General features: G+C 38.6%; 2 protein-coding genes across 4 annotated transcripts in view; one reads left to right on the top strand and one right to left on the bottom strand.

Annotated features, from left to right (window-relative positions):
* Uggt1 (UDP-glucose glycoprotein glucosyltransferase 1) overlaps positions 1-22,120 on the bottom strand; it is a 118,162-nt gene that overhangs the window by 86,722 nt on the left and 9,320 nt on the right. For all 3 annotated transcript variants that reach the window (XM_027386884.2, XM_027386883.2, XM_027386882.2), the window contains exons 3-8: positions 22,005-22,087; positions 19,073-19,203; positions 8,351-8,463; positions 4,954-5,128; positions 2,025-2,121; positions 944-1,022 (exon numbers count right to left, since the gene is read on the bottom strand). In XM_027386884.2, coding sequence (XP_027242685.1) covers positions 944-1,022; positions 2,025-2,121; positions 4,954-5,128; positions 8,351-8,463; positions 19,073-19,203; positions 22,005-22,087 — 678 coding nt within the window. The remainder of the gene's footprint in view (positions 1-943; positions 1,023-2,024; positions 2,122-4,953; positions 5,129-8,350; positions 8,464-19,072; positions 19,204-22,004; positions 22,088-22,120) is intronic.
* LOC107979073 (60S ribosomal protein L36a-like) lies at positions 12,705-13,086 on the top strand. The gene has a single exon (XM_027386885.1). The coding sequence runs from the start codon at positions 12,720-12,722 to the stop codon at positions 13,038-13,040; it is 321 nt and encodes a 106-aa protein (XP_027242686.1). The 5' UTR covers positions 12,705-12,719; the 3' UTR covers positions 13,041-13,086.

Below are 22,120 nucleotides of genomic sequence, written 5' to 3'. Positions count from 1 at the left end.
TATTGACATCTTTTTTTTATTTTTTAAACAGGCAGCATACGACAGATGTTCTGAAATTCCTACACAGAGCAGAATTCAAGGCTCTGGAAAATTTATCAAGTCACCATGGTTAAGAATAAATTTCTGCTATAAATTACAATATTTTCACAAAATGGTCTGAGAAATTTTTAGACAATTTCCATTATTAAAATCATCTAGCCTGGCGTTGGTGGTGCACGCCTTTAATCCCAGCACTCGGGAGGCAGAGGCAGGCGGATGTCTGTGAGTTCGAGGCCAGCCTGGTCTACAGAGTGAGTGCCAGGATAGGCTCCAAAGCTACACAGAGAAACCCTGTCTCAAAAAAAAAAAAAAAAAAAAAAAAAAAAAAAAAAAATCATCTTCTACCAGGCATGACTGCACCCAGGAGGCAGAGGCAGGTGTGGCTGAGAGGAGCCTGGTCTACATAGAGAACTCCAGACCAACCAGGGCTACAAAACAAAACCCTGCCTCAAAAATACCAACCACAATAAAAAAAAAATTTCCTGTTGGCTGACAGAACGTTATTTCTGCTATGTGTTTTTAAAGTACTATAAAGCTCTTGCTTATTTTTTTTTTCAGGTTCTGCTTAGCATTAGAAAATAATTCTGGTCACTCTAATTTAAAAATCCATACTACCACCAACTCTATGAACAAACAACAATTTGATCTATTCTGTTATTCAGTCAAAACAATAATACGTAACTTTATGCCATCAACTGAGAGGAACAGAAAATCCACTTTGGCCATAGGTAGATAACTACAGTGCCAACCAACAACAACGTGCTTGGAACAACTAGAAATGACGAACTTTACTATAAGTGAAATGGGTTTTCTCCACTGTAGACTCCATATATAACGTGCTAGTAGAGGCACACTCAGACAGTAATGAGAAAGACATCAGGAATGCAAGGAGGCATTAACATACCGTAATTTTCCAAAAAGAAACCCCTGAACCTCATCAATAGGATCATTTTCACCAATGACTGTGGTATTCACATCAGTTCCTATAAAGACATAGTAAAGACATGTCTAGTAGCTCAGAATAGAAATAAAATGTTAATTTCACAAAGTTTGAATGTTAAAAAGAAATGTCAAATGCTTCGATTAACATTTCACTATAGGCTTTTAAACCAACAGTGTTTAATATTTCTTCTGTTCTTGAACAACATAACAAGAAATTCTCACTAGGTGGTGGTGCACACCTTTAATTCAAGCACTCGGGAGGCAGAGGCAGGCAGATCTCTGAGTTTAAGGCCGTCCTGGTCTACAAATCTAGTTCCAGGATAGCTAGGGCTGTTACACAGAGAAACCCTGCCTCAAAAAACAAAAACAAACAAACAAACAATTGCATTTTTTCTGTAGCCTTAGAAAATTTTCAAAATAGATTTAAATATTATGAAGGATTTATTCACAGTTAAATTATGAAGATTTACAGTTACAAAACCCTAAGTATTATCATTTTCCACTTGTTTTATTATTCCAATCAATCATTTTTATGTTTAAAATTAGTTTAGAGAATATAATAGCATACACCATAAGTCCAGCTATTCAGAAGGCTGAGGCAGGACCAAGTTCAAGACTTGCCTGATTAATTTAGTGTACCTGGATAACTTAGTGAAAGCCTGTCTCAAAAAGAAACAAACAATAACATTAAAAAGAACTGTGGAACTGCTCTGGAAATCAGGCTGGCCTCAAACTCACAGAGGTCTGCCTGCCTCTGTCTCCCAAGTGCTGAGATTAAAGGTACATCACCACCGCCCTGCAACCCCAAATTCTTGACTTATATTATCTTCCTTACTTCGCTTAAATATTTGAAAAAGAAGCTATCATTTCCTATATATTACAGAATATAAAAATTAGGACCTAGAAAATATGCTAAAGGTCATCCACTCAGATATAACAGAACCAAGATGAACCAAGATGCAAATACTGGCTCATCACACTCCTCAACCATTAAGTCATATTTAAAGACAAGAGAACACATTGGTCTTATTTTATAAATTCACCTTTCACCTGAGTATCATCCTTGGCCTTGTACTCCGTGCTCTTAATTGCCAATTCTACACCATAGCCAGAAAGGTAAACTGGCTCCTTCCTGGGATTCTGCAAACAGAGCAAGAATTCTACCATCACCACTTAGCTCATTGTGAGGCATAGCAGTTCCCTTCCTTGCTGGCATGTCTATTGGTTTCATCCCTGCTCAGGTCATGTTTAAGTAGCCACGCTGGTGAGACTTCATGGAAGAGCACACCAATTGGTTATCTAATACCAAATGGCCAGTCCTGAAATATAAATGTGCAAGTAACATTATATGAACTGAGCAGTTGTGGGTGTGCATATGTGTGTGTGTGTGTGTGTGTGTGTGTGTGTGTGTGTGTGTGTGTGTGTTTATATATACATTTTATGTTTAACAACATAAGAAAAACAAGAGATGAATTTGAACGAAACCAAGGTGGGGTACATACGAGGCACTGGGGGAAGAAAAGGAGGGAATGATGTACTTATAATCTCAAAAAAAACTGAAAAGTTATTTAGAAATTGATATATAAAGTTACTAACTATGCATTCAAAAGAGTTCGGTGAGTATTAACAGCAACAGAAGTACTCGCCTACCAGGAAAACATTCATCCCATTTGTGTATAAAATCAATCTAGAATGTGTTTCCCTCCTTAGGAAACCCTAGACCCCTTTATATTTTTAATCTTGCCACAACTATGGAATGAGAATTTCAAGATAGAAACAAAACTAAGGCTATATGAAAAATCTTATGAAAACCCACTACTCTAAAGCTAATTAAAAATTATGTATTGTGGGGCTGCAGAACTGGCTCAGTGGTTAAGAGCACTAGCTGTTCTTACAGAGGACTTGGGTTCGATTCTCAGCACCCACATATAACAGCCTGTAAAACTCCAGTTCCAGGGGACTTGACATTCTCTTCTACATTCTCCAAGCAACAGGCACATATATGGTATACATACTGAACACATGTATGTATATGTATGTATGCAGGCACTTACAGATTTATATAACTTAAAAATACAAAAGTAAGTCTTAAAAAATATATATGTATCTTTTAAACAGAGGTATCCTGCATGGGTGAACAATGCTGCTCCAAGAAGACACTGGTTATTAAATAAAAATCCCTGTGCTAGGCATGGAATACCTCTCTATTATGCATTACTCATCAGGATAGCCCCAGAGGGCCCCTAAACAATACAAGCTAATGCCACTGCTCTTGGTTGCCTACTATAGCTAGGTATAAAACCCTATTGCTAAAGACACCAGACACATTGGTTGCAGGACATAGAAAAAATTAATTCTGGAACTGACCAGTAAGTTTCCTCGCTGCTGGCTAGATCTCAACAGTGCTGGCAGGTGCTATGGAGGCCACTAGGGAAAAAAAGACATCAATGGTCTTAGCTGGCGCTGGAGCCTAGGTGCTACAATACTGACTGCCAGGCAAGACATACCCACTGGTACAATAATAGCAAGACTGTTAGGGGGATAATCTATGGCTTTCTCATTGGACTCAGAATGCTTACACCACAGCAGAGAATGAATCCCTGTAAACCTGGTCAAAATCCAATGGCTGGGTATGTTATAGGCCCTAAGGGGGAACCTATTATTGTTGTTTTGCCTAATGGTCATATCAAACCAACTTCTACATATTTATATTTAGACATTTATGTTTATACCCATAGATTAGTGCTGCTCTCAATTGTGGTTTAAGAAAAAAAAAGGACTCTATTTGCAGTAGACACTGGTTAATAACTGAGACTCTTAACCACTTAAAAGTGCTGAAAATAAGTGACTATGAGTATGCAGCCTTATACAAGCCATCTATATCAACTACCCTCCCCAAGGCTCAGGAACAGTGCAGATGAGAGCAGAAAGACTCCAAAACCTACAGAAAAGGACAAAGCTGGTAAGCCCCCAGACATGAACAATTTGGTGAGTGAGTGAGTGAGTGAGTGTGTGTGTGTGTGTGTGTGTGTGTGTGTGTGTGTGTGTGTGTGTGTGTGTGTGTCTGTGCATGCACTGCTTTACTGTATTTAAATGTTTCTAGTGGGGGCTGGAAAGATAGCTTAGCAGTTAAAAGTACTAGCTGGTGTGGAATAATCTTTTTGTACACGGTGAAGATGTGTGTCTTTGCCAAGGCACCTTCTGATTGGTTTAATAAAGAGGAGAATGGCCAATAGCTAGGTTAGGCAGGACTTCCAGGCAGAAAGAAGAGAGGAAATGAATCTAGGTGTGGGGAAGACTCCAGAGGACACGGAGAAAAAACAAGAGGTGCAAGATAAAAGAGAAAGAAAGTTAAAAAATTAATTAATTGAAAAGTGTCGTAGGTGGTAGCACACACCTTTGATCCCAGCACTTGCGAGGCAGAGACAGGTATATTTCTGTGAGTTTGAAGCCAGCCTGGTCCACACAGTGAGGGTTTTTTTTTTCTTTCTTTTTCTTTTTTCAGTTTTTTTGAGACAGGGTTTCTCTGTATTGTTTTGGAACCTGTCCTGGAACTCGCTCTGTAGACCAGGCTGGCCTCGAACTCACAGAGATCTGCCTGCCTCTGCCTCCTGAGTGCTGGAATTAAAGGCATGTGCCACCAATGCTCCACACACAGTAAGTTTTTTGGCTAGCCAGAACCACACAGTGAGACCCTGTCTCAAAAAACAAACAAACAAACAAATTGGAGAGGAAGGAAAGGAGAGAAGGGGAGGGAGGGAGGGGCAGAGAGTAGGAGGGAGAGAAGGGTAGAGAGAAAGCTGAGTGAGAGTGCAAAGACAGAAAGAAATACCTGATAAAAAGTATTGGATTTCCTCCAAAAAAGCAGTTCAAACTAAATTAGTTTTTAAAGAGAAAAAGAATACGCTCATGTTCTAAGGTCACTTTAAACAAATAAATATTCAAGAAATTATAAAATAAGTCAATACTTACAGATATATAATGTCTGAATACATAATTAATTTTGCCTTCTTTGCTTTTTGATTTAAGTTGGTAGTGAATATTAGAAAATTCTTCATGACCAATCTCAGAGTAAAAAATCACCACTGGACTTTCAGGATTTGATGAGGGATATCTGTGATCTCCTTTGAACAATAAAGGTTTAGGTCTGGAAATAAACATTAAAAACTTAAAATTTTCAATTAAACAAAATTTAAACAAAAACTAGGACACTTTTAATGATTTTTAAAACTTAACAAAGATTTTAAATATCTTAATATAAAGGGCATCACAGTCTTGGTCAGTTTGAATACTGTTAAATATGAATTTTACTCATTCGTGGCCACAAAAAAATAGAAGTATATAGCTGGGCAGTGGTGGCGCACGCCTTTAATCCCAGCACTCGGGAGGCAGAGGCAGGTGGATCTCTGTGAGTTTGAGACCAGCCTGGTCTACAAGAGCTAGTTCCGGGACAGTCTCCAAAGCCACAGGGAAACCCTGTCTCGAAAAACAAAAAAAAAAAAAACAAAAAAAAAAACAACAAAAAAAAAAGTATATTACACGAATATTAACTATGAAATACTGACTTGGATTAAATATTTTTATCAATCCCTACAAAGGAAGACAAGGGAGGCCAGGATGCATGCCAAATCTCACAGGACTAAATCTACAGAATATCTTTCTACTATGTGGAGTATGACTGTAATTTCTTCTGAAAATATAAGGGCAAATAAAGTGAGCAGCACATGATAACTGTGAGCACGTTTGCTAGTGTGATCTTCCTACTAATGAATGTAACTTTTCAGTTTTCCTCTTCATTTTTTTAAGCTTCTTCAAAATACAAACAAAAAGCCGAAACCACTATACTTCTTTTCTTGTTTAAGATTTATTAAGATGTATACAATCGGAGGCTGGAGAGATGAGATGGCTCGGATGTTAAGAGCACCGACTGCTCTACCAAAGGTCCTGAGTTCAATTCCCAGCAACCACATGGTGGCTCACAACCATCCATTATGAGATCTGGTGCCCTCTTCTGACGTGCAGATATACATGGAAGCAGAATGTTGTATACATAATAAACAAACATCTTAAAAAAAAAAAAAAAAAAAAAAAAAAAGATGTATACAGTCTTCTGCCTGCAGACCAGAAGAGGGCAGCAGATCTCATTATAGATGGTTGTGAGCTACCATGTGGTTGCTGGGAATTGAACTTGGGTCCTCTGGAAGAGCAGACAGTGCTCTTAACCTCTGAACCATTTCTCCAGCCCCACCACCACACTTCTTAAGACTGGCATCAGGACATTAAAAGTTCTGATCTACTGTGGTGGTTTGAGAGAAAATGTCTTTTACAGGCAGGCTTGTGTTTTTGAATGTGTGGTCCCCAGTTGGTGACATAGTTTGGAGGGAAGTTAGGAAAGTTTGGAACATAGAGAACACCACCACTTGGGACAGACTTTTAGAGTTTATAGTCTTGGCACACTCCAGTTCCCGCTCTCTGTTCCCTGTGTATGAATGAGATGTGATCTCTCAGCTTCCGGGTCCTGTCATGATGGACATCTAGCTTCCCGAAACCGTGTAGCTTAGTTTTTTCTTTTCTTTTCCTTTTTTTTTTTTTTTTTGGGGGGGGGCGTAGGCAAGTCTATAGAGCATTTTCTTGATTAATGATTGATGGAAGAGGGCCCAACCCTACTATGGGCAGTGTGACCCTTGGATAAATAGTCTGGGTTATACAAAAAAAAAAAGGCTGAGCAAGCTAGTATACACTATTCCTGCAAAGTTTCTGCTCCAATTCCTGCTTCCAGTTCCTGCCTTGCTTTCCCCTGATAAGGCTATATAAGCCAAACAAATCCTTCCTTTCCAAAATTGCCTTTGGTCATGTTGTTTTATCACAGCAAAAAGAAGTAGGACGGAAATCTTATACCAAAATAAATGCTTCATTAAGTTGCCTTTCATCGCGGCAATTTATCACAGCAACAAAAAAGTAACTAACACACCTACCAATCCCTATTATAGTAAACTATTCAACAGATGGCAAACACATATGAAAAAATATGTTCTTCATAATAGGAAAGTTCCAAAAACTGAAAACAACTTTAAAAACCACCAATAGAATATTTTTATATAGGACAATAAGCAGATGTTAAAAATACTTAAGTGTACCTACATGTACTAAATGTGCATGTAGAAAGATGCCTCAACAGAAATAAACCTACCCACTTGTACAAATTTAAAACCTTAAAAATGCCTAACAGAATACTATTAAAAGATAGACTACTAAAAGTAGTTCCACTAAAAGTAGACCCCTCTTTACATAGGTCTGCATTATTGCTCTAACAAATCAAACAAGGTTTTGAAGGGACTACAAAGTCACCAATTATGTTTCACCCAAGAAAGCATCACTCTACCATGTGGCAATTCTCAAAAGTCCAACCATACCTTGACTCTGGGCTGCCTGGAAAGTACAGTGAGTTTATTGGTTGTCATCTTGAATAAGAGATATTAATGCCATTTATTGGGCAGAGGATAGTACTGGTCTGACAATGTCACTACACAAGACTTATACAACCAAAAATCCCATTAACATTTCTGGTAGAGCGAGTCATCATCACAGTGCATTAGAGCTGGTACAGAGGCTGCTGCTCCAGACTCTCTGCACTTACTTTAAGTGCCCACTCCAGGAGACCTTGGCCTCTTCAAGCAAGGAAAACTGGTACATCCATTATTCAAATCAAGCTTTCAATTATCTTTTAGTTATTTTCTGTTGTTGGTAAAAGATCATTGTCATTCATATCTGCTATGTCGGGTGCTGGTTTTTACACCTACAGTATTTTTGATAAGCTAGTGACAAAGTCTACATAATCATTACCTAATACATAGGAATGTTAAATACTTCTAACTTTGAAACAAGAGAAAAAAAAGGAATTTGCCTCATTTTATAAAACTATTTTAAATAATGGAGCTGATGTTCATGGTCACCTACTCTAGCTAGTAGTCATACCCTAGTACATATTTAGATTAGGTAAGAAAATCAGAGGGGCCGGGCATGTACGATGTTTATGACCCTAGCACTTGGGAGGCCAAAGCAGGAAGATTGCTAGTTCAAGACCAGACTTGGCTACAAATCAATACCTTTTCTCAACAAACTAAAGAGACAAAAATCAGCCGGGCATAGGGACATATGTCTTTAATCCCAGCACCACAGAGGAAAGGCAAGCCAATCTTTGTGAGTTTTGAGGCCAGCCTAGACTACAGGACTATATACTGAGACTCTATCTGAAACAAACAAATAAGGAAGAAAACTAAGAAAACTCAATCAACTCAGAGAGTACACATAGGAGAAAAGGCTCGGAACGTGAACCACATTGAAATGAGAAATGAAGAAAAACATCTACCTGTCAGGTGCAGTTAGTACAAGGGTTTCCAGAGAATCAAAATCACAGGTCTGCTGCCCATGTACTGAAAAAAATGACTTACATCCTTCTGGTGGAGGTTCATCAACTGCAATCTGTCAGGGAAGACAAAACAGATAGATCTACTCACAGATCAGACAGAAATCTATGTTTTAGTGAACATGTGACTAAATGATAATCCACCATCAGTAAAAGCAAAAACTGCCATCTACTGAGCATCACTGTGGGCCAACGGGTAAGAACACTCCAAGCCAGATCTCTGACTGGTTATGATATTCAGTTTCTCCCATTTCACTCCAGGTCAGTACTAGTACTGTAATTCCATAACAGAAAGTTAAAATTCTCTCTATATCAGACAATTATCAAAAGATATCTAGGAGTCTAGGGTGTACCTTCAAAAAACCCTTAGCTCAAAATGGCAGAGGGTTTTGTGAGTGCATATATGTACATGTAAGCATGCATGTTGATGTCAGAAGTTAACATGGAATGTCTTTTCAAGTTTATTCTTAGAGACAGGTGCTTTCATTGAACCTGAAGCTCACCAATCCAGCTAGGATGAATAGACTATGAACTTCAGGGATCTCCCTGTTTGTCCTCCACCTCCTAGCCCTAGGGTTACAAGTGTATGCTACCATATCAAGATATAAAGGCATTTTACCAACTGAGTCATCTGTTCAGCCCCTTCAAATGACAATTGACCACCTAAGCTCAAGGGTCCACATGGTAGAAGAAGATGATTGCTGCAAGCTGCCCTCTGACTCCACAGCATACCATGGCACACGCATATACATACGCACACTAAATAAATAAATAAAGGTGTAAAAGTGCTGTGCTTGACACCAAGTGCTGAGAAATGCCAGAAAGACAGAAAGGGGCTAATGGAAAAGAGGTTAGAAGGAGAAAGGGGCAATCAAAACTAAAGAAATATATAATAAGCCATATGGGAACCTATGAACATACAAGCTTATTTAAAAACTATGTTTTTGTTTTTGTTTTGTTTTTTTAAAGAGTCAGAATGGAGGAGCCCTTGATAGATAGATAGAGCTTCTACCAGAAGTCTTGGGCTACCTCCCTATGAGGTACTGACCAGAGAAGCACAAGAGCCCTTCCCTCCAAACAATACAGGCTATTGCCATTGCTCTTGGCCCCACCAGATCTTGATAGTAACATTCTATTGCTGGAGCTGAAGAGATGGCTCAGTGGTGAAGAATCCATACTACTCTTGCAGAGGCCCCAAATTTAATTCCTAATCAAATAACTCACAACCACCTGTAACTCCAGCGCCAAGGGAATCTGAAAACTCTGGCCACCTCGGAAACTTATATTCGTGTTACCCACATAATTTAAAATTATTTTAAAAATCTTATTTCTACAGATACCACATAGTTTGATCACAAAGACATACATAATCAAACTGGAGCTAAGATAGAAGATATTTCCCTATAGGCTAGCCTTCATACTGCTAGAATATACTATGCAAGCTGCTAAAAAGAAAAGTTATCAACAGTCTTACTCAGATGTGAATTTTGGGGGCTATAATAACGACCTGCAAGGCAAGATGTGCCTACTGGTGGCATGGATGTCATGAGTAACCAACCACACCATAGGCTTCAGATAAACCACACAGAGGCCACACCATAAACCTGGTCAAGAGCATATGGTCAAGAGCCTACTACTACTTTGTGTCATCAGACGGCTTTCTAAATACTTACTCATGTTTCTATCCACAGATCAGTAGTGTCTCCAAGCCTTCACTGGAGATGCTTTTAACAGCAGTGAAATATCAGTTTCCACAGAAAACTGTAACTGGCCAAAGTGCCAAGCTAAGTAATGTTAGAGGACGAAGCCCTAAATAGGACAGCTATTACCGCCTCCTCCAAAGATCAAAGAACACTACAGAAAGAACGTAAGAGCCAAAGGATGGGGAGATGTGCAGGAAAAAGACATCTTCTGAACATACTGCAGTTTCACTCAAACTCACTACAGCTGTGGTTATCTGCACGGTCTACACAAGATTAGGTCCTTCAAAGTGCATCATTAACAAAAAAGAGCCTCACCCGCCAACTCCTAGGACTATTGGCAGTTAAAGGTTGCTGGCAGAGGGGGTGACATTTTCTTTAATGATATAGCTACTGTGAAGTTGCCCTGCTCCAGTAAATAAACTATGCTCTTTGAAGAAACACTAATTAAGCTCAGTGGGCCACACACAAAAAGAAGATATAGAATTAGCAGGGCAATTTGTTGAGGAGTGTTCCACATGGAGGAGGAGGATAAAAAAAAGACTAAATTGATTATTAAATGTATGAAACTTGGACTGGAGAGAAGTCTCAGAGGTTAAGAGCACTTCCTCTTGCAGAGGACCCAGTTCAATTCTAAGCACCCACATGGCAGTTCACAACCATTCATAAATTCAGTTCCAGGGGACCTGACACCCTCCTATGACCTCTATGGGAACATAGCGCATACATGGTATAGACATGTATGCGAGTAATACATTCATACACATAAAATAAATATCAAAAATAAAGTAGAATTATGTTGTCCTAATCAAAGATAATATACAAATTAATAGGAAGCCCTTCATTGAAGTAAGAATTATATAAAATCTAAAGAAGTAAGGGGGGGAGTGGTGGGGGAAACGGGAAGGCAGGAGGGAGAACTGGGATTGGTATCTAAAATAAGATTGTTTTTAGTTTAAATAATTTTTATTTTAAAAAAAAGAAAGAAACAAGCCAGGCACAATGGCTCACATTTGTAATCTCAGTTATCAGAAGGCAGAGGCAAGAATATTATAGGACCAAGGACAGTGTAGAAACAAAGTAGTAAGGTTCCTGAAAACAGTCAATAGGTCTTCACTGGGAAGTGTGACAGGCCAATGGCTTGTGTCCAAGCTAACATCAGAAAGTACCAGGCACCCACAGAAAGTTCAGAGGTGTTGAGGTGGTATACTTGCTCAGTATCTTACATAAATCACAAGCCAAGACTTCCTCCTAGGACAAGGCCCCACGCTAAGGAGAAACTTCTTAAAGCAGAAAAACTTCAGTAGGACAGAGACAATGGAAGGAAAAGTCCAAATAAAAGTGCAGGAGGATGGAGCTAGAGAGATGGCCCTGGGAGTACATACTGCTCTTGTAGAGGATATGAGGGTGGTTCCCAGCACCAGGTGTCACGTGGCCCACACAGACACACACACACAAATATATAATTTAGAAATAAACCTTTTTTTTTTTTTTAGATACAAGAGAACAACAGGAAAATCTCAGTAACATACTAATATATTTCCTTAGCACTACAGAAACCCAACAGAAGAGGGAGCTATGTCAACCAAGGAAAACTAATCAATCACACATCAAAATGAATACAAATCTCTATAGAGCTGAGTAATAGCTCAGTGGGTAAAGTATGAGGGCCAGAGTTCAGATTCCCAGAACCCACCTAAAAAGCCATGAGGACAAAGCGGCCCACCTGTAAGTCCTGTGTGGGAGAGCCCCAGAACAAGCTAGGTAATCGGACCAGCAGAAATGGCCAGCACCAAGTTTAGTAAGAAACTTGACTGATACAGAAGATGAGTATGATTAAGGAAGATTCTTGACATCTATCTCAGACACACACCCACTCACATATACAGGAGCAAAAGTCTGCAAAGAACATACTATACTAAGAATTATTCAAAGAAATAAAAAGGACCAGAAGTAGCATCTGTATATGCCAGCACCACGTCCAAGAGACATTACTTTAGGCACAGAAATCATCGGCATCAGCCCAAATTCATTAGCCAGACCTATGATCCCAGGTCCTTGAGTGATTGTGGCAAGAAGATAACAAGTTCAAGCCTAGCCTGAGCAACTCAATGAAACCCTGTCTCAAAATGAAAATATGGGATTATGGGTCACAGGAAGAAGTGGGTTTAGGGTTTTTTTTTTTGTTTTTTAACATTCAAAAAAATGAAAATGAAGAAAGGTGGGGATACATCTCAGTGCTAGAGTACTTGCCTAGGATGAGCTACAACTTAGGTTCAGTTTCCATACAAAAGAAAAAAAAAACAGAAAGAAAGAAAATGGATTATATTTAATATACTAAAGGGAAAAAAGCAAATCTATTACATTTGACAATGATTCCTTTTGTATGACCACTGAAAGAAAGTACAGACAACCACAGCAACAAAGACTAGAAATCAGACATGTGGTGGACATGTTATACCATCACTTGGGTGGCTGAGACAGGACATCCAGAGTTCTAGGATGTTTTAGCTACATAACTGAAACTATGTTTTAAAAAAAGAAAGAAAAAGAAAAGGGAAAGAAATAGAAAAACTGCTCATTCTTTCTGTGCCGATATCGCTCCCGCCAACATGGTGAACGTTCCTAAGACCCGCCGGACGTTCTGCAAGAAATGTGACAAGCACCAGCCCCATAAAGTGACACAGTACAATAAGGGTAAGGATTCTTTGTATGCCCAGGGAAAGCGGCATTATGACAGGAAACAGAGTGGCTATGGTGGGCAGACTAAGCCTATTTTCCGAAAAAAAACTAAAACAACAAAGAAGATTGTGCTGAGGCTTGAGTGTGTTGAGCCCAACTGCAGATCTAAGAGGATGCTGGCTATTAAGAGATGCAAGCATTTTGAACTGGGAGGCGATAAGAAGAGAAAGGGCCAGGTGATCCAGTTCTAAGCTGCTCTTGGTATGGAGACAATAAAATCACAATAAAAGAAACTCATCTCAAAAAAAAAAAAAACAAAGAAAGAAAGAAAAAAGAAATAGAAAAATCAAAATGTGATGACACAACTCACCCATCAGGTCCAATATAAAAAAAAACACTGTTGAGGAAGACAGAGAAATTAGAACCCTTGTAAATTATTAGTGGGAAGTAAAAATGGGGCAGTCACTATACAAAACAGCTTAGTGCTTCATTAAAATATTAAATACTGGGACCTATAGATGTAGTTCAACCATAGAGTACCTGCTTAGTATGTGTGAAGTCCTGGGTTCAATCCCCAACACTACCAATAAGAAGTTAAACATAGAATTACCATGTGGCCACTTATATACAAAAGTAATAGAACTGAAAGCAGACGTTCAACCAGATGTCAGTGCTCTGCAGCAGTGCTATTGATAGCCACACCGTAGACACAGCCCAAATGTCAGCTAGGGAAAGAATGAATAAACAAAATGTGATACACACATACAATGAAGTATTATTCAGCAGAAAATAAAAGTGAAAACCTAATACATGCTACACAGGGATGAACATTAATAATTGTGCTTCATGAAAAAAAAAAAAAGAAGAAGAAAGGACAAACTGTAAGTCTGCACTCACATGAGGTACCTACAATAAAAGAAAAAATAGAAAACACAAAATAGAAAGCAAAATTCTGGTTACTAGGGTAATAGGGGAAGAAAGAAAATAAAGAGAATTAACATTCTGTAGAGTTCTGTATATAGTTCCAGCTTCGCAATATGAAAAGGCTCTGAAGTGCAAACACGATGGGGCACACCTGTACATCTGGCACCAGAGAATAGGAGGCAGAAAGAGTTCAAGCTTAAACGCACCTACACAGCCAACCAAGTTCAAGGCCAATGTATTAGTTACTTTTCTATTTCTGTGACGAAATACCACAACAAGGCAACTTATAAAAGGAAGTGTTTAACTAGGCTTATGGTTTCAGAAGGCATGATGGCAGAAACAGCTGAGAGCTCACATCTTGATTCACAAGCAGTAGACAGAACTAACCGAAAATGGTAGGAGTCCTTTGAAACCTCAAAGTTCACTCCCAATAACACACTTCCTCCAACAAGGCCATAATCCCTAATCCTTCCCAAACACTTCTACCAACTGGTGATCAAATTCTCAAACATATGAGCATATGAAGGTCATTCTCATCCAAACTGCAGCCAGGCTGGGCTAAAAGAGACATCCTGTCTCAAAAGCTAAGGAAAAGCCAGGCTGTAGTTTCGAATGCCTTTAATCCCAGCATTGGGAAGGCAGAGGCAGATGGATCTCTGTGAGTTCAAAGCCAGCCTGGGCTACAGAGCTAATTCCAGGACAGGCTCCAAAAGCTACAGAGAAACCCTGTATCGAAAAACAAAGAAGTTACAATTGAATTCAAGAACACCTCAAATGGATTATCCACCATAATCAAGAGAAACAGTACCATTCACTATTGCTTCAGAAAAAAGGAAAAGAAGACACTAATAAGGGACACCATCAAATCAGAGCAAAGTGGCAGCCTACAGAATGAGAAAAAAATCTTTATCTAGTTGTCTAGTATATATCTGATAAAGGGTAGTATCTAGACTGTATAAAGATCTAAAAAAAAACCTGAACATCAAGAAAACAATAACCCAATTTAAAAATGGTGTATAAAGCCAGCAAGGTGGTACAAACCTTTAATCCTAGCACTCAGGAGGTAGAGGCAAGTGGATTTCTGTGAGTTCAAGGCCAAGCTGGTCTATACTATAAGTTCCAGGAAGCCAGAGCCACATAATGTGGCCCTGTTTAAAAAAAAAAAAAAATGAAAAAGAGGGATATGGAACTAAACAGTTGTCAAAAGATGAAACACATTTGTCCAAGAAACTCTTTAAAAATATTCAACATCCTTAGTTATCAGATTAAATACAAGTAAAATCTACCTTGAGATTTCATCTTACCCTAGTCATAATGGCCATATCAATAAAACAAATGATAGCATATGCTGGTGAGAATGCAGATAAAAGGGAACACTAGTTCTTTACTTGTAGAAGTGCAACTTGGTACAGCCACTATGAAAATCAGGAAGCTGGAAAACTACCTCAAGATCAAACCACATCACCCCTGAGAATATACCCAAAGGACACTACATTCTACTAAGATACTTGCTCATACATGCTCATTGCTGCTCTATTCATAATAGCCAGAAATTAAAATCAAACTAGATATCCATCAACTTATCACTGAATAATGAAAATGTAGTACACTTGCACAATGGAATGTCATTCAGCCATTAAGAAAAATAAAATTATGAAATTTGCAGGTAAATGAATGGGGCTACAAACAATCAAGCATCCTAGTGAGGCAACCCAGACCCAAACAAACAAGCAATGCAAGTTTTCTCTCTGATGTGGATGTTGGCTTTCAAGCTTTAGGTATGTATGTTTCAATCCTAATAACCACACAAGTTAGGCAACCACTATAGAACCAGCAAGGAGATGCAGATCTCTGAAGAGGAAATAGAAATAGAATATAGTGTTATAAAGAGATAAAGGGGAGGGCTGGAGAGATTCTCAGCAGTTAAGAGCACTAGCTGCGCTTCAAGAGGATCCAGGTTCAATTCCCAGCACCCACATGCTCACAATTGCCAATAACTCCAGTTCCAGGGGATAGGACACCTTCACACCAATGCATATAAAATAAAGTTAAATAAATTATTTTTTTAAAAAGAGATACAAGGGAAACTAGAATAGAAGGATTAAATGAGGAGGGGAATGGAAGAGCAGAGTAAAGGAGGCAATACAGGGAGGGACAACTAATACTAAAGGTCTTTTGTAAAGTCACATGGAAACCTACTATTGTAGAAGCTTCCTAACATAACACATATATCAAAGAAATTTAAGTGAAGTCACCATATAATGAGCGAGACATATGCCAACTAGATATCTTATGCCACCAAGTAAAACCGCCAGTGCTAGGAATAGGTTACATCTTGTTCAGTTGTTGGCCAAAGGGGTCCTATAACCACCCCACTAACATCACACCAAGGTTATTGGTCACTCTCCATGACCTAATGGTAAGGCCCTATTGCTAAAGACACATTTTTTTAAGTCATCAAACATGAAGGAATTAAACTAGGAGCTTCACCCTTCCTGACTAGTTCTCATGGTGCTGGAGGAGAAAATAAACCATCAGTTTCACCCAGCTACACACCCTGCAACCTCCATCCAAGACCTGCCTGCAAAACATACTGGTGTAATAGTGAAAAGTGTTATGGGAATAAACAATCACTTTTTGATAGGATTTAAGGCCCACTTGATGATGCGGAACCCATACAAGACAATGCTAAAGTGACGAGAACCTGAGACTAGATAGGTCATGGGCCTAGGAGAAAACATACCACTAATACTTCACTAAAGAAACATAGCAATAAAATCACTTCTCATGGCATATTGCTATAACCATAGCGCAGGGCATCACTCCCTCAATCCTCATCAGAAGCTCCTTCTTGCAGCAGATGATAACTAGCAACCAGATCCACAACTGGACAATTCGCAGAGAAAGAGACTTCAGAGCACTCAGCTCTAAATGGGGTGTCTTTATCAAACCCCTCCCCTCAAGCCTCAAGGATCTATATAGAAGAGGCAGAGGTGAGGACAACACTAAGGAAACAGGATCCTCCAGACTGATAAGCATATTAACTCATACACAAGACCTGTACAAATTCAGACAAAATCCCAGCACTAAGAAGTGGAAGTAGACACAAAGTCCCACCCCTAACCAAGAATCTACTTGAAACTGATAGCTGCTGGGAAAGGGAAAATCACTTTTCTCCAGTGGAATATTACTAGCTATATCATTCATACTCCAAGGCAGGTCCCATGCCCAGGAATAATGGGCCAACATAAAACAAATTCCAGTTTCTTTTGTCAGCGTTTTGTTTTGTTTTGATATTTTGTCATAACTGATTTCTCTTTTATAGTTTGTTTTAATTTTCTATTTTTTTGTGCAGTGGGTAGGTTGCTTTTCCTTTTTTGTCTGTTTGTTTGCTTTTGAAAGAGAGAGAGAACATAAAGTTGGGTGAGCAGGGAACTTGGAGGATCTGGGAGGAACTAAAGAATGGAAATAATTTAAGAATTAAAAAGAAACAGGGGGAAGAAGAAGAAAGGAAATGAAGGAGGGAAGAGTCTGAGGAAAGGAGGAAAAGAGAAAAAGAAAAGCAAACAGACATTTGAGGCCCCTAGTAAGTGACTAGAACATTACCTGTAGGCTTATCTAAGGAAGGAAATGATATTCTGATTGAGCCTCTAGTCCGAGCTACCTGTTTATAGGATAGGAGGTAGAGGAATAAGCTAAACTGCATCATAAATTGTGATCAGCAAAACTGAGTGCATGAAAAGTATGACGCAGTCCACAGGATACAACAGAAAAAGAAAGAGGAGCTTGGATGGCAATACACACCTATAATCCCAACACTTGGGAAGCTAGAAGAGGAAGATCAAGAATTCAAAGGTAGCCTGTGCTACAAAAAATAACCTAACAACAAAAACAATCAAGAGATCAACCTCTCCCAAAGTTTTAAATTTTTCTAATTTTCTAAAACAGGACAAAATTAAATTCTATTGGGTACAGATGCATTCTTGGGCAATAAAACAACTTAAAAACAAAACTACATGAGATGATTCTGACAGGAAGTGGCAACATGGCTTCTTTGGGAAGACAAAAGGTGGCCATGACAGAGACAGCACATGGAGGACTTCAAAGGTAGCAAGTGAAAAATCACTTTTTAGCCTGATGAAAGTCACAAGTGGTGCTCACTTCACAGTAATCCATCGTATGACTCATCTGTTGTGAGTAGTTTTCTGTATCTGTTTTGCTTTATAACACCGGATGGTTTTAAAGCTAACATTTCTTTCATACAAATGTCTGGTTGGTATAAACACATGATGCTCCCTGCAGTGATCTTCTGAAAACTTTCTTCCTGGTGTTGCTGTGCCCGTCTCTTTCTTCCCCTTTCATTTACCCACAGAAGATCCTAGATAACTTTACTAAAATGTTTCTCTAATCCTAGACGTTTTGGACTACATTCCCCAGTGTTGCCTGATACTTCCTGTCTCTTGTATCTCCTGCTTTTAGATCCAAAGGTTGTAATCAGATTCAGGTTCACTGGTTTAGGAAGATTACGTCTTCCAGACCGTGTTGCATAACAGCAACCGGCTGTCATTTTCCCTGTGACAACATTACTTTCATTTCTCACATGAAATAAGTGTAAACCATTCCTTAAAATTGTTCAAATCCAGCTAGACAGTGGTGGCGCACCCATTTAATCCCAGGTCTCAGAAGGCAGAGGCAGGGAGAAGATCTCTGTGAGTTCAAGGTCAGCCTGGTCTACAGAGCAAGTTACAAGACAGCTAGGGCTACACAGAGAAACCCTGTCTCGAAAAACCAAAATAAATAAATATATAATGTTCAAACCCAATACAACCCCGATGCAAGAAAAATGAAAATGTATATACCTATGATTGGTAAGGAGATATGGCTCAGTGGTAGAATTTATTTATTTGCCTAGCACATCCAAGACCCTGTCTGTTTTCCATCCCCAAAACCAGGGACAGAGGGAAACATCATTGGCTTAAAGACTTTAAGCTTTAAAAACATCAGTTTTGGGGGCTGGAGAGATGGCTCAGCGGTTAAGAGCACTGGCTGTTCTTCCAGAGGTCCTAAGTTCAATTCCCAGCAACCACATGGTGGCTCACAACCACCTTGAATGAGATCTGGTACCCTCTGCTGGCATTCAGGAACAAGACTGTATACATGTATAATAAATAAATAAAATCTTTAAAAAAAAAAAAAAACATCAGTTTTGTTCACTATTGAAAAATAAATCAGAAATCCCAGAAGATGTCACACAAAGAAAGTGGTAACTATAAGTCAATCCCAAGAGAATTATAATCAACTGAATCACCATGTCACACCCCCTACCAAATGCTGTCTTTTAGACACAATGTTTTGTTACCTGCTGGAAGGCTTGAATTGAGGCTGAGTAGGAACGGAGAGAGAGACAAAATTTCAACAAATTCTGCTGTAAAGGTGACAGAAACTGAAACGCGGCTTCCAATATCGCATTGTAATAGGAATGTTCAGAATCTGTCAAAGAAGCACATTAACCAGAACAATTGCATGACCATAGGTAACGAACAGACAGTTCATAAAGCGCAAAACAAACACAGATGATCAACTGTTCCCATTTTAAACTTCTTTCTGTCAAGTGACTAAAATTATTGGAGGTCGACAATACAGATAGACACTTCTTTCCTTCTTCTAAACTATGCCGCTTGCCTGAACTTTCCTACTCGCAGGGACGACCTACTCCTGGAAGAATTCAGCTTAGAAGTCACTCGTTCAGGGAAGACTTCATCTCTACTCTATGTTTCCCAGGACCAGTTACATCCCTGCTCATATCTGAGAATATCTGTCTACCACGTCATTTACTAAAGTACTTATTTACTGACTATGAACACCTACAGAGAGAGGCAAGAACGTATATCTTTATACCCTTAGAACCTAGACCGTGCTCTCTACTCAAATAACTGAAGGAGTAAAACACTAAGAAGTGCAACAAGATATTAAAGGACACTGATAGTATCAGAAAAGTTGATGATAAGTATTTAAACAAAAAGCAAGGTAAAATTATTTAGAAGGAAAAGACATCTGTGTGCTAGCATGAATAAGTCCTCTAATAAATAAAAAGCAAAAGTAGAAAACTTGTTACATAGCAAGCGGTCATTTTTGCCAAAGACTGTGATATAAATGTGTGTGCATATGTGTGTGAGTGTTTTGTCAAAAAAAAAAAAAAAAAAAAAACATTATGAAATAAATGCTAAATGGCTTTTAAAAGCAAGCAAACAAATACAAGGAACACAGACAAGGAGGAGTACCCAAATTTTTATTTAGCTTTGACTACAGCATGGTCAAAGTTACAATAGAAAAAATATTAACTTTGGCATGTGTAAGTGTGGTATACGCTCATGTATATGTATGGACACATTCGTGTCAAGGGGACATGAACATGCATGACTACATGTGTGTGCAGGCCCAAAATTTATACCAAGCATCTTCCTCAATCTCTTTCTACTCATTATGTTAAGGCGAGCTCTCTCACTGACCCTGGAGCTTGCCAACTGCAGCTAATCCACCAGCCAGCTTGATCCAGGGATCCCCCTCCTCCGCCTTCTGAGTGCTAAGATGGTTCTGGGATCTGCACGCTGGTCCTCCTGCCTGCACATTAGGTGCTTTATCCACTGACTTATTTCCCTAGTCCCAGTGTTGACATTTTTCAAACGCAGAATATAAAAGGTTCCACGTCACATTAGCATCATCTTATATAGAAAAGGAAAACAGAAAGAAATACCTCAAATGGTCCCAGAAATTAATATGTCAATCTTTAGATGGCAGAACTATGAATAATAAAATATTTAACATAGTTTTATAATCACTTCCCTGTAACATTAACCAAGAATATGTATCATTTATATTGTAGTTACATTTTAAATGTTAAGACTTGAGGTTTTATTTAAAAACCATATTGATAAATTTATTACATGAATCATAAAAAAGATTTATTTTATTATTTTTAATTATGTGTTTGTGTGTTGGTACCTACAAATGACCACCTTCAGAACCAAAGGTATCAGATCCCCTTGAAGCTGGAGTTACAGGCAGTTGTGAACTACTGGATATGGGAGCTGGGACTTGAACTCAGGTCATCTGAAAAGCATATACACTCTTAACCACTGAGCCATGTCTCCAGCTGTGTGAAATCATTTGTCATACACAATTCTAGTTCACTCTAACTTACATGACTAAACTTATAGATGCTTGCTCACAAGATTGAAATGACTATTAAAATGCCATTTTAACAAATATTTAAAAGTAACCCATTACATTTAACTTAATAATTTTCAAACATTTCTATGCCAGTAAGAACTGACACTTGTCTAAGCTTAATGCTCAATGACAGTCATATGTCACTAAGGGAGGATATTCAGAGCAACACACTAATATCAATAAACTACACTAGGTCACAGGGTGGCATCTTATGGCACCACTCTCATGTATGTGGTTCACCCCAGACCAGAACAGCATTGGGTAGTTCATCACTATACTCCTCTATTAGCATCTTGGACTAGCAATGTCTACAACCTATATTACATCTTTTATGTTAAGAAAATGTTCAAGAAAGCACACCATCCATAAACTAAAACTGAGCGATATACATCTTAATTTGACATCTTGACATTCAAGTATTCAATGGCCAGAAGGCAATAATGGAAAACATAGTAGGTGGCACTAAATTAATAATACCACATGTAACACAAATAGGTCAGTTGTGTAAACAGTTCACAATAAAAGGAAGACAGAATCAATCAGATAAAGTCAATGCTAAATAATCTAAAATAAAATGTACTTCCACTAAGTAGTCCCAAACCACATTAACAAAAGAGCACAATAGAGCAAAAGCAATGTGAAAAAAGAGATTATTTGCAGTCAAAGCTACAAACTGCACACACGCACGTGCGCGCACACACACACACACAAATAATGATTTATGGCTACACACTGTGGTGTCTACCAACAGCCCCAATTATTCAAGAGGCTGAAGCAGTAGGAATATGTACTCAGCCTGGTCACAAAGCAAGACCACATGTCTTGAAAAGGAAAATAAAAATGTATTGGTCTAAGTCAATAGGAGTTTGGGAATAGCTCAGTTGCATAGCATAGGTTTCCCACATAACTGGGTTCAATCTTCCTACCATGACAACTCTAGTCATTAAAGAAAATAGTATTTTCTATTAACTGCCATGTTACATATACTATACAAAGGAGACCATTTTATTCTAACATTTTCCCAGACCACAAAGTCAAACAAATATTTGCTTCAATTTTACCGTGATGATCTGATGATCCAATATTTTGACTGGCTTCTACAAAACTCCAAAATTTCTCTTGACTGTCTTCTGCTAAGAACTCACTGGGAGAAAAGTGGGAGATATCAGCAATGAGA

This window comes from Cricetulus griseus (assembly GCF_003668045.3).
Source record: "Cricetulus griseus strain 17A/GY chromosome 1 unlocalized genomic scaffold, alternate assembly CriGri-PICRH-1.0 chr1_1, whole genome shotgun sequence".
In the NCBI taxonomy this organism is placed as follows: Eukaryota; Metazoa; Chordata; class Mammalia; order Rodentia; family Cricetidae; genus Cricetulus; species Cricetulus griseus.
Note: the sequence above shows the minus strand (reverse complement) of the source record. Positions and strands in the feature narration are given on the sequence as shown.

Excerpts from the sequence above, each read along its gene's own strand:
- LOC107979073 (XM_027386885.1), top strand. The coding sequence starts at position 12,720 with ATGGTGAACGTTCCTAAGACCCGCCGGACGTTCTGCAAGAAATGTGAC.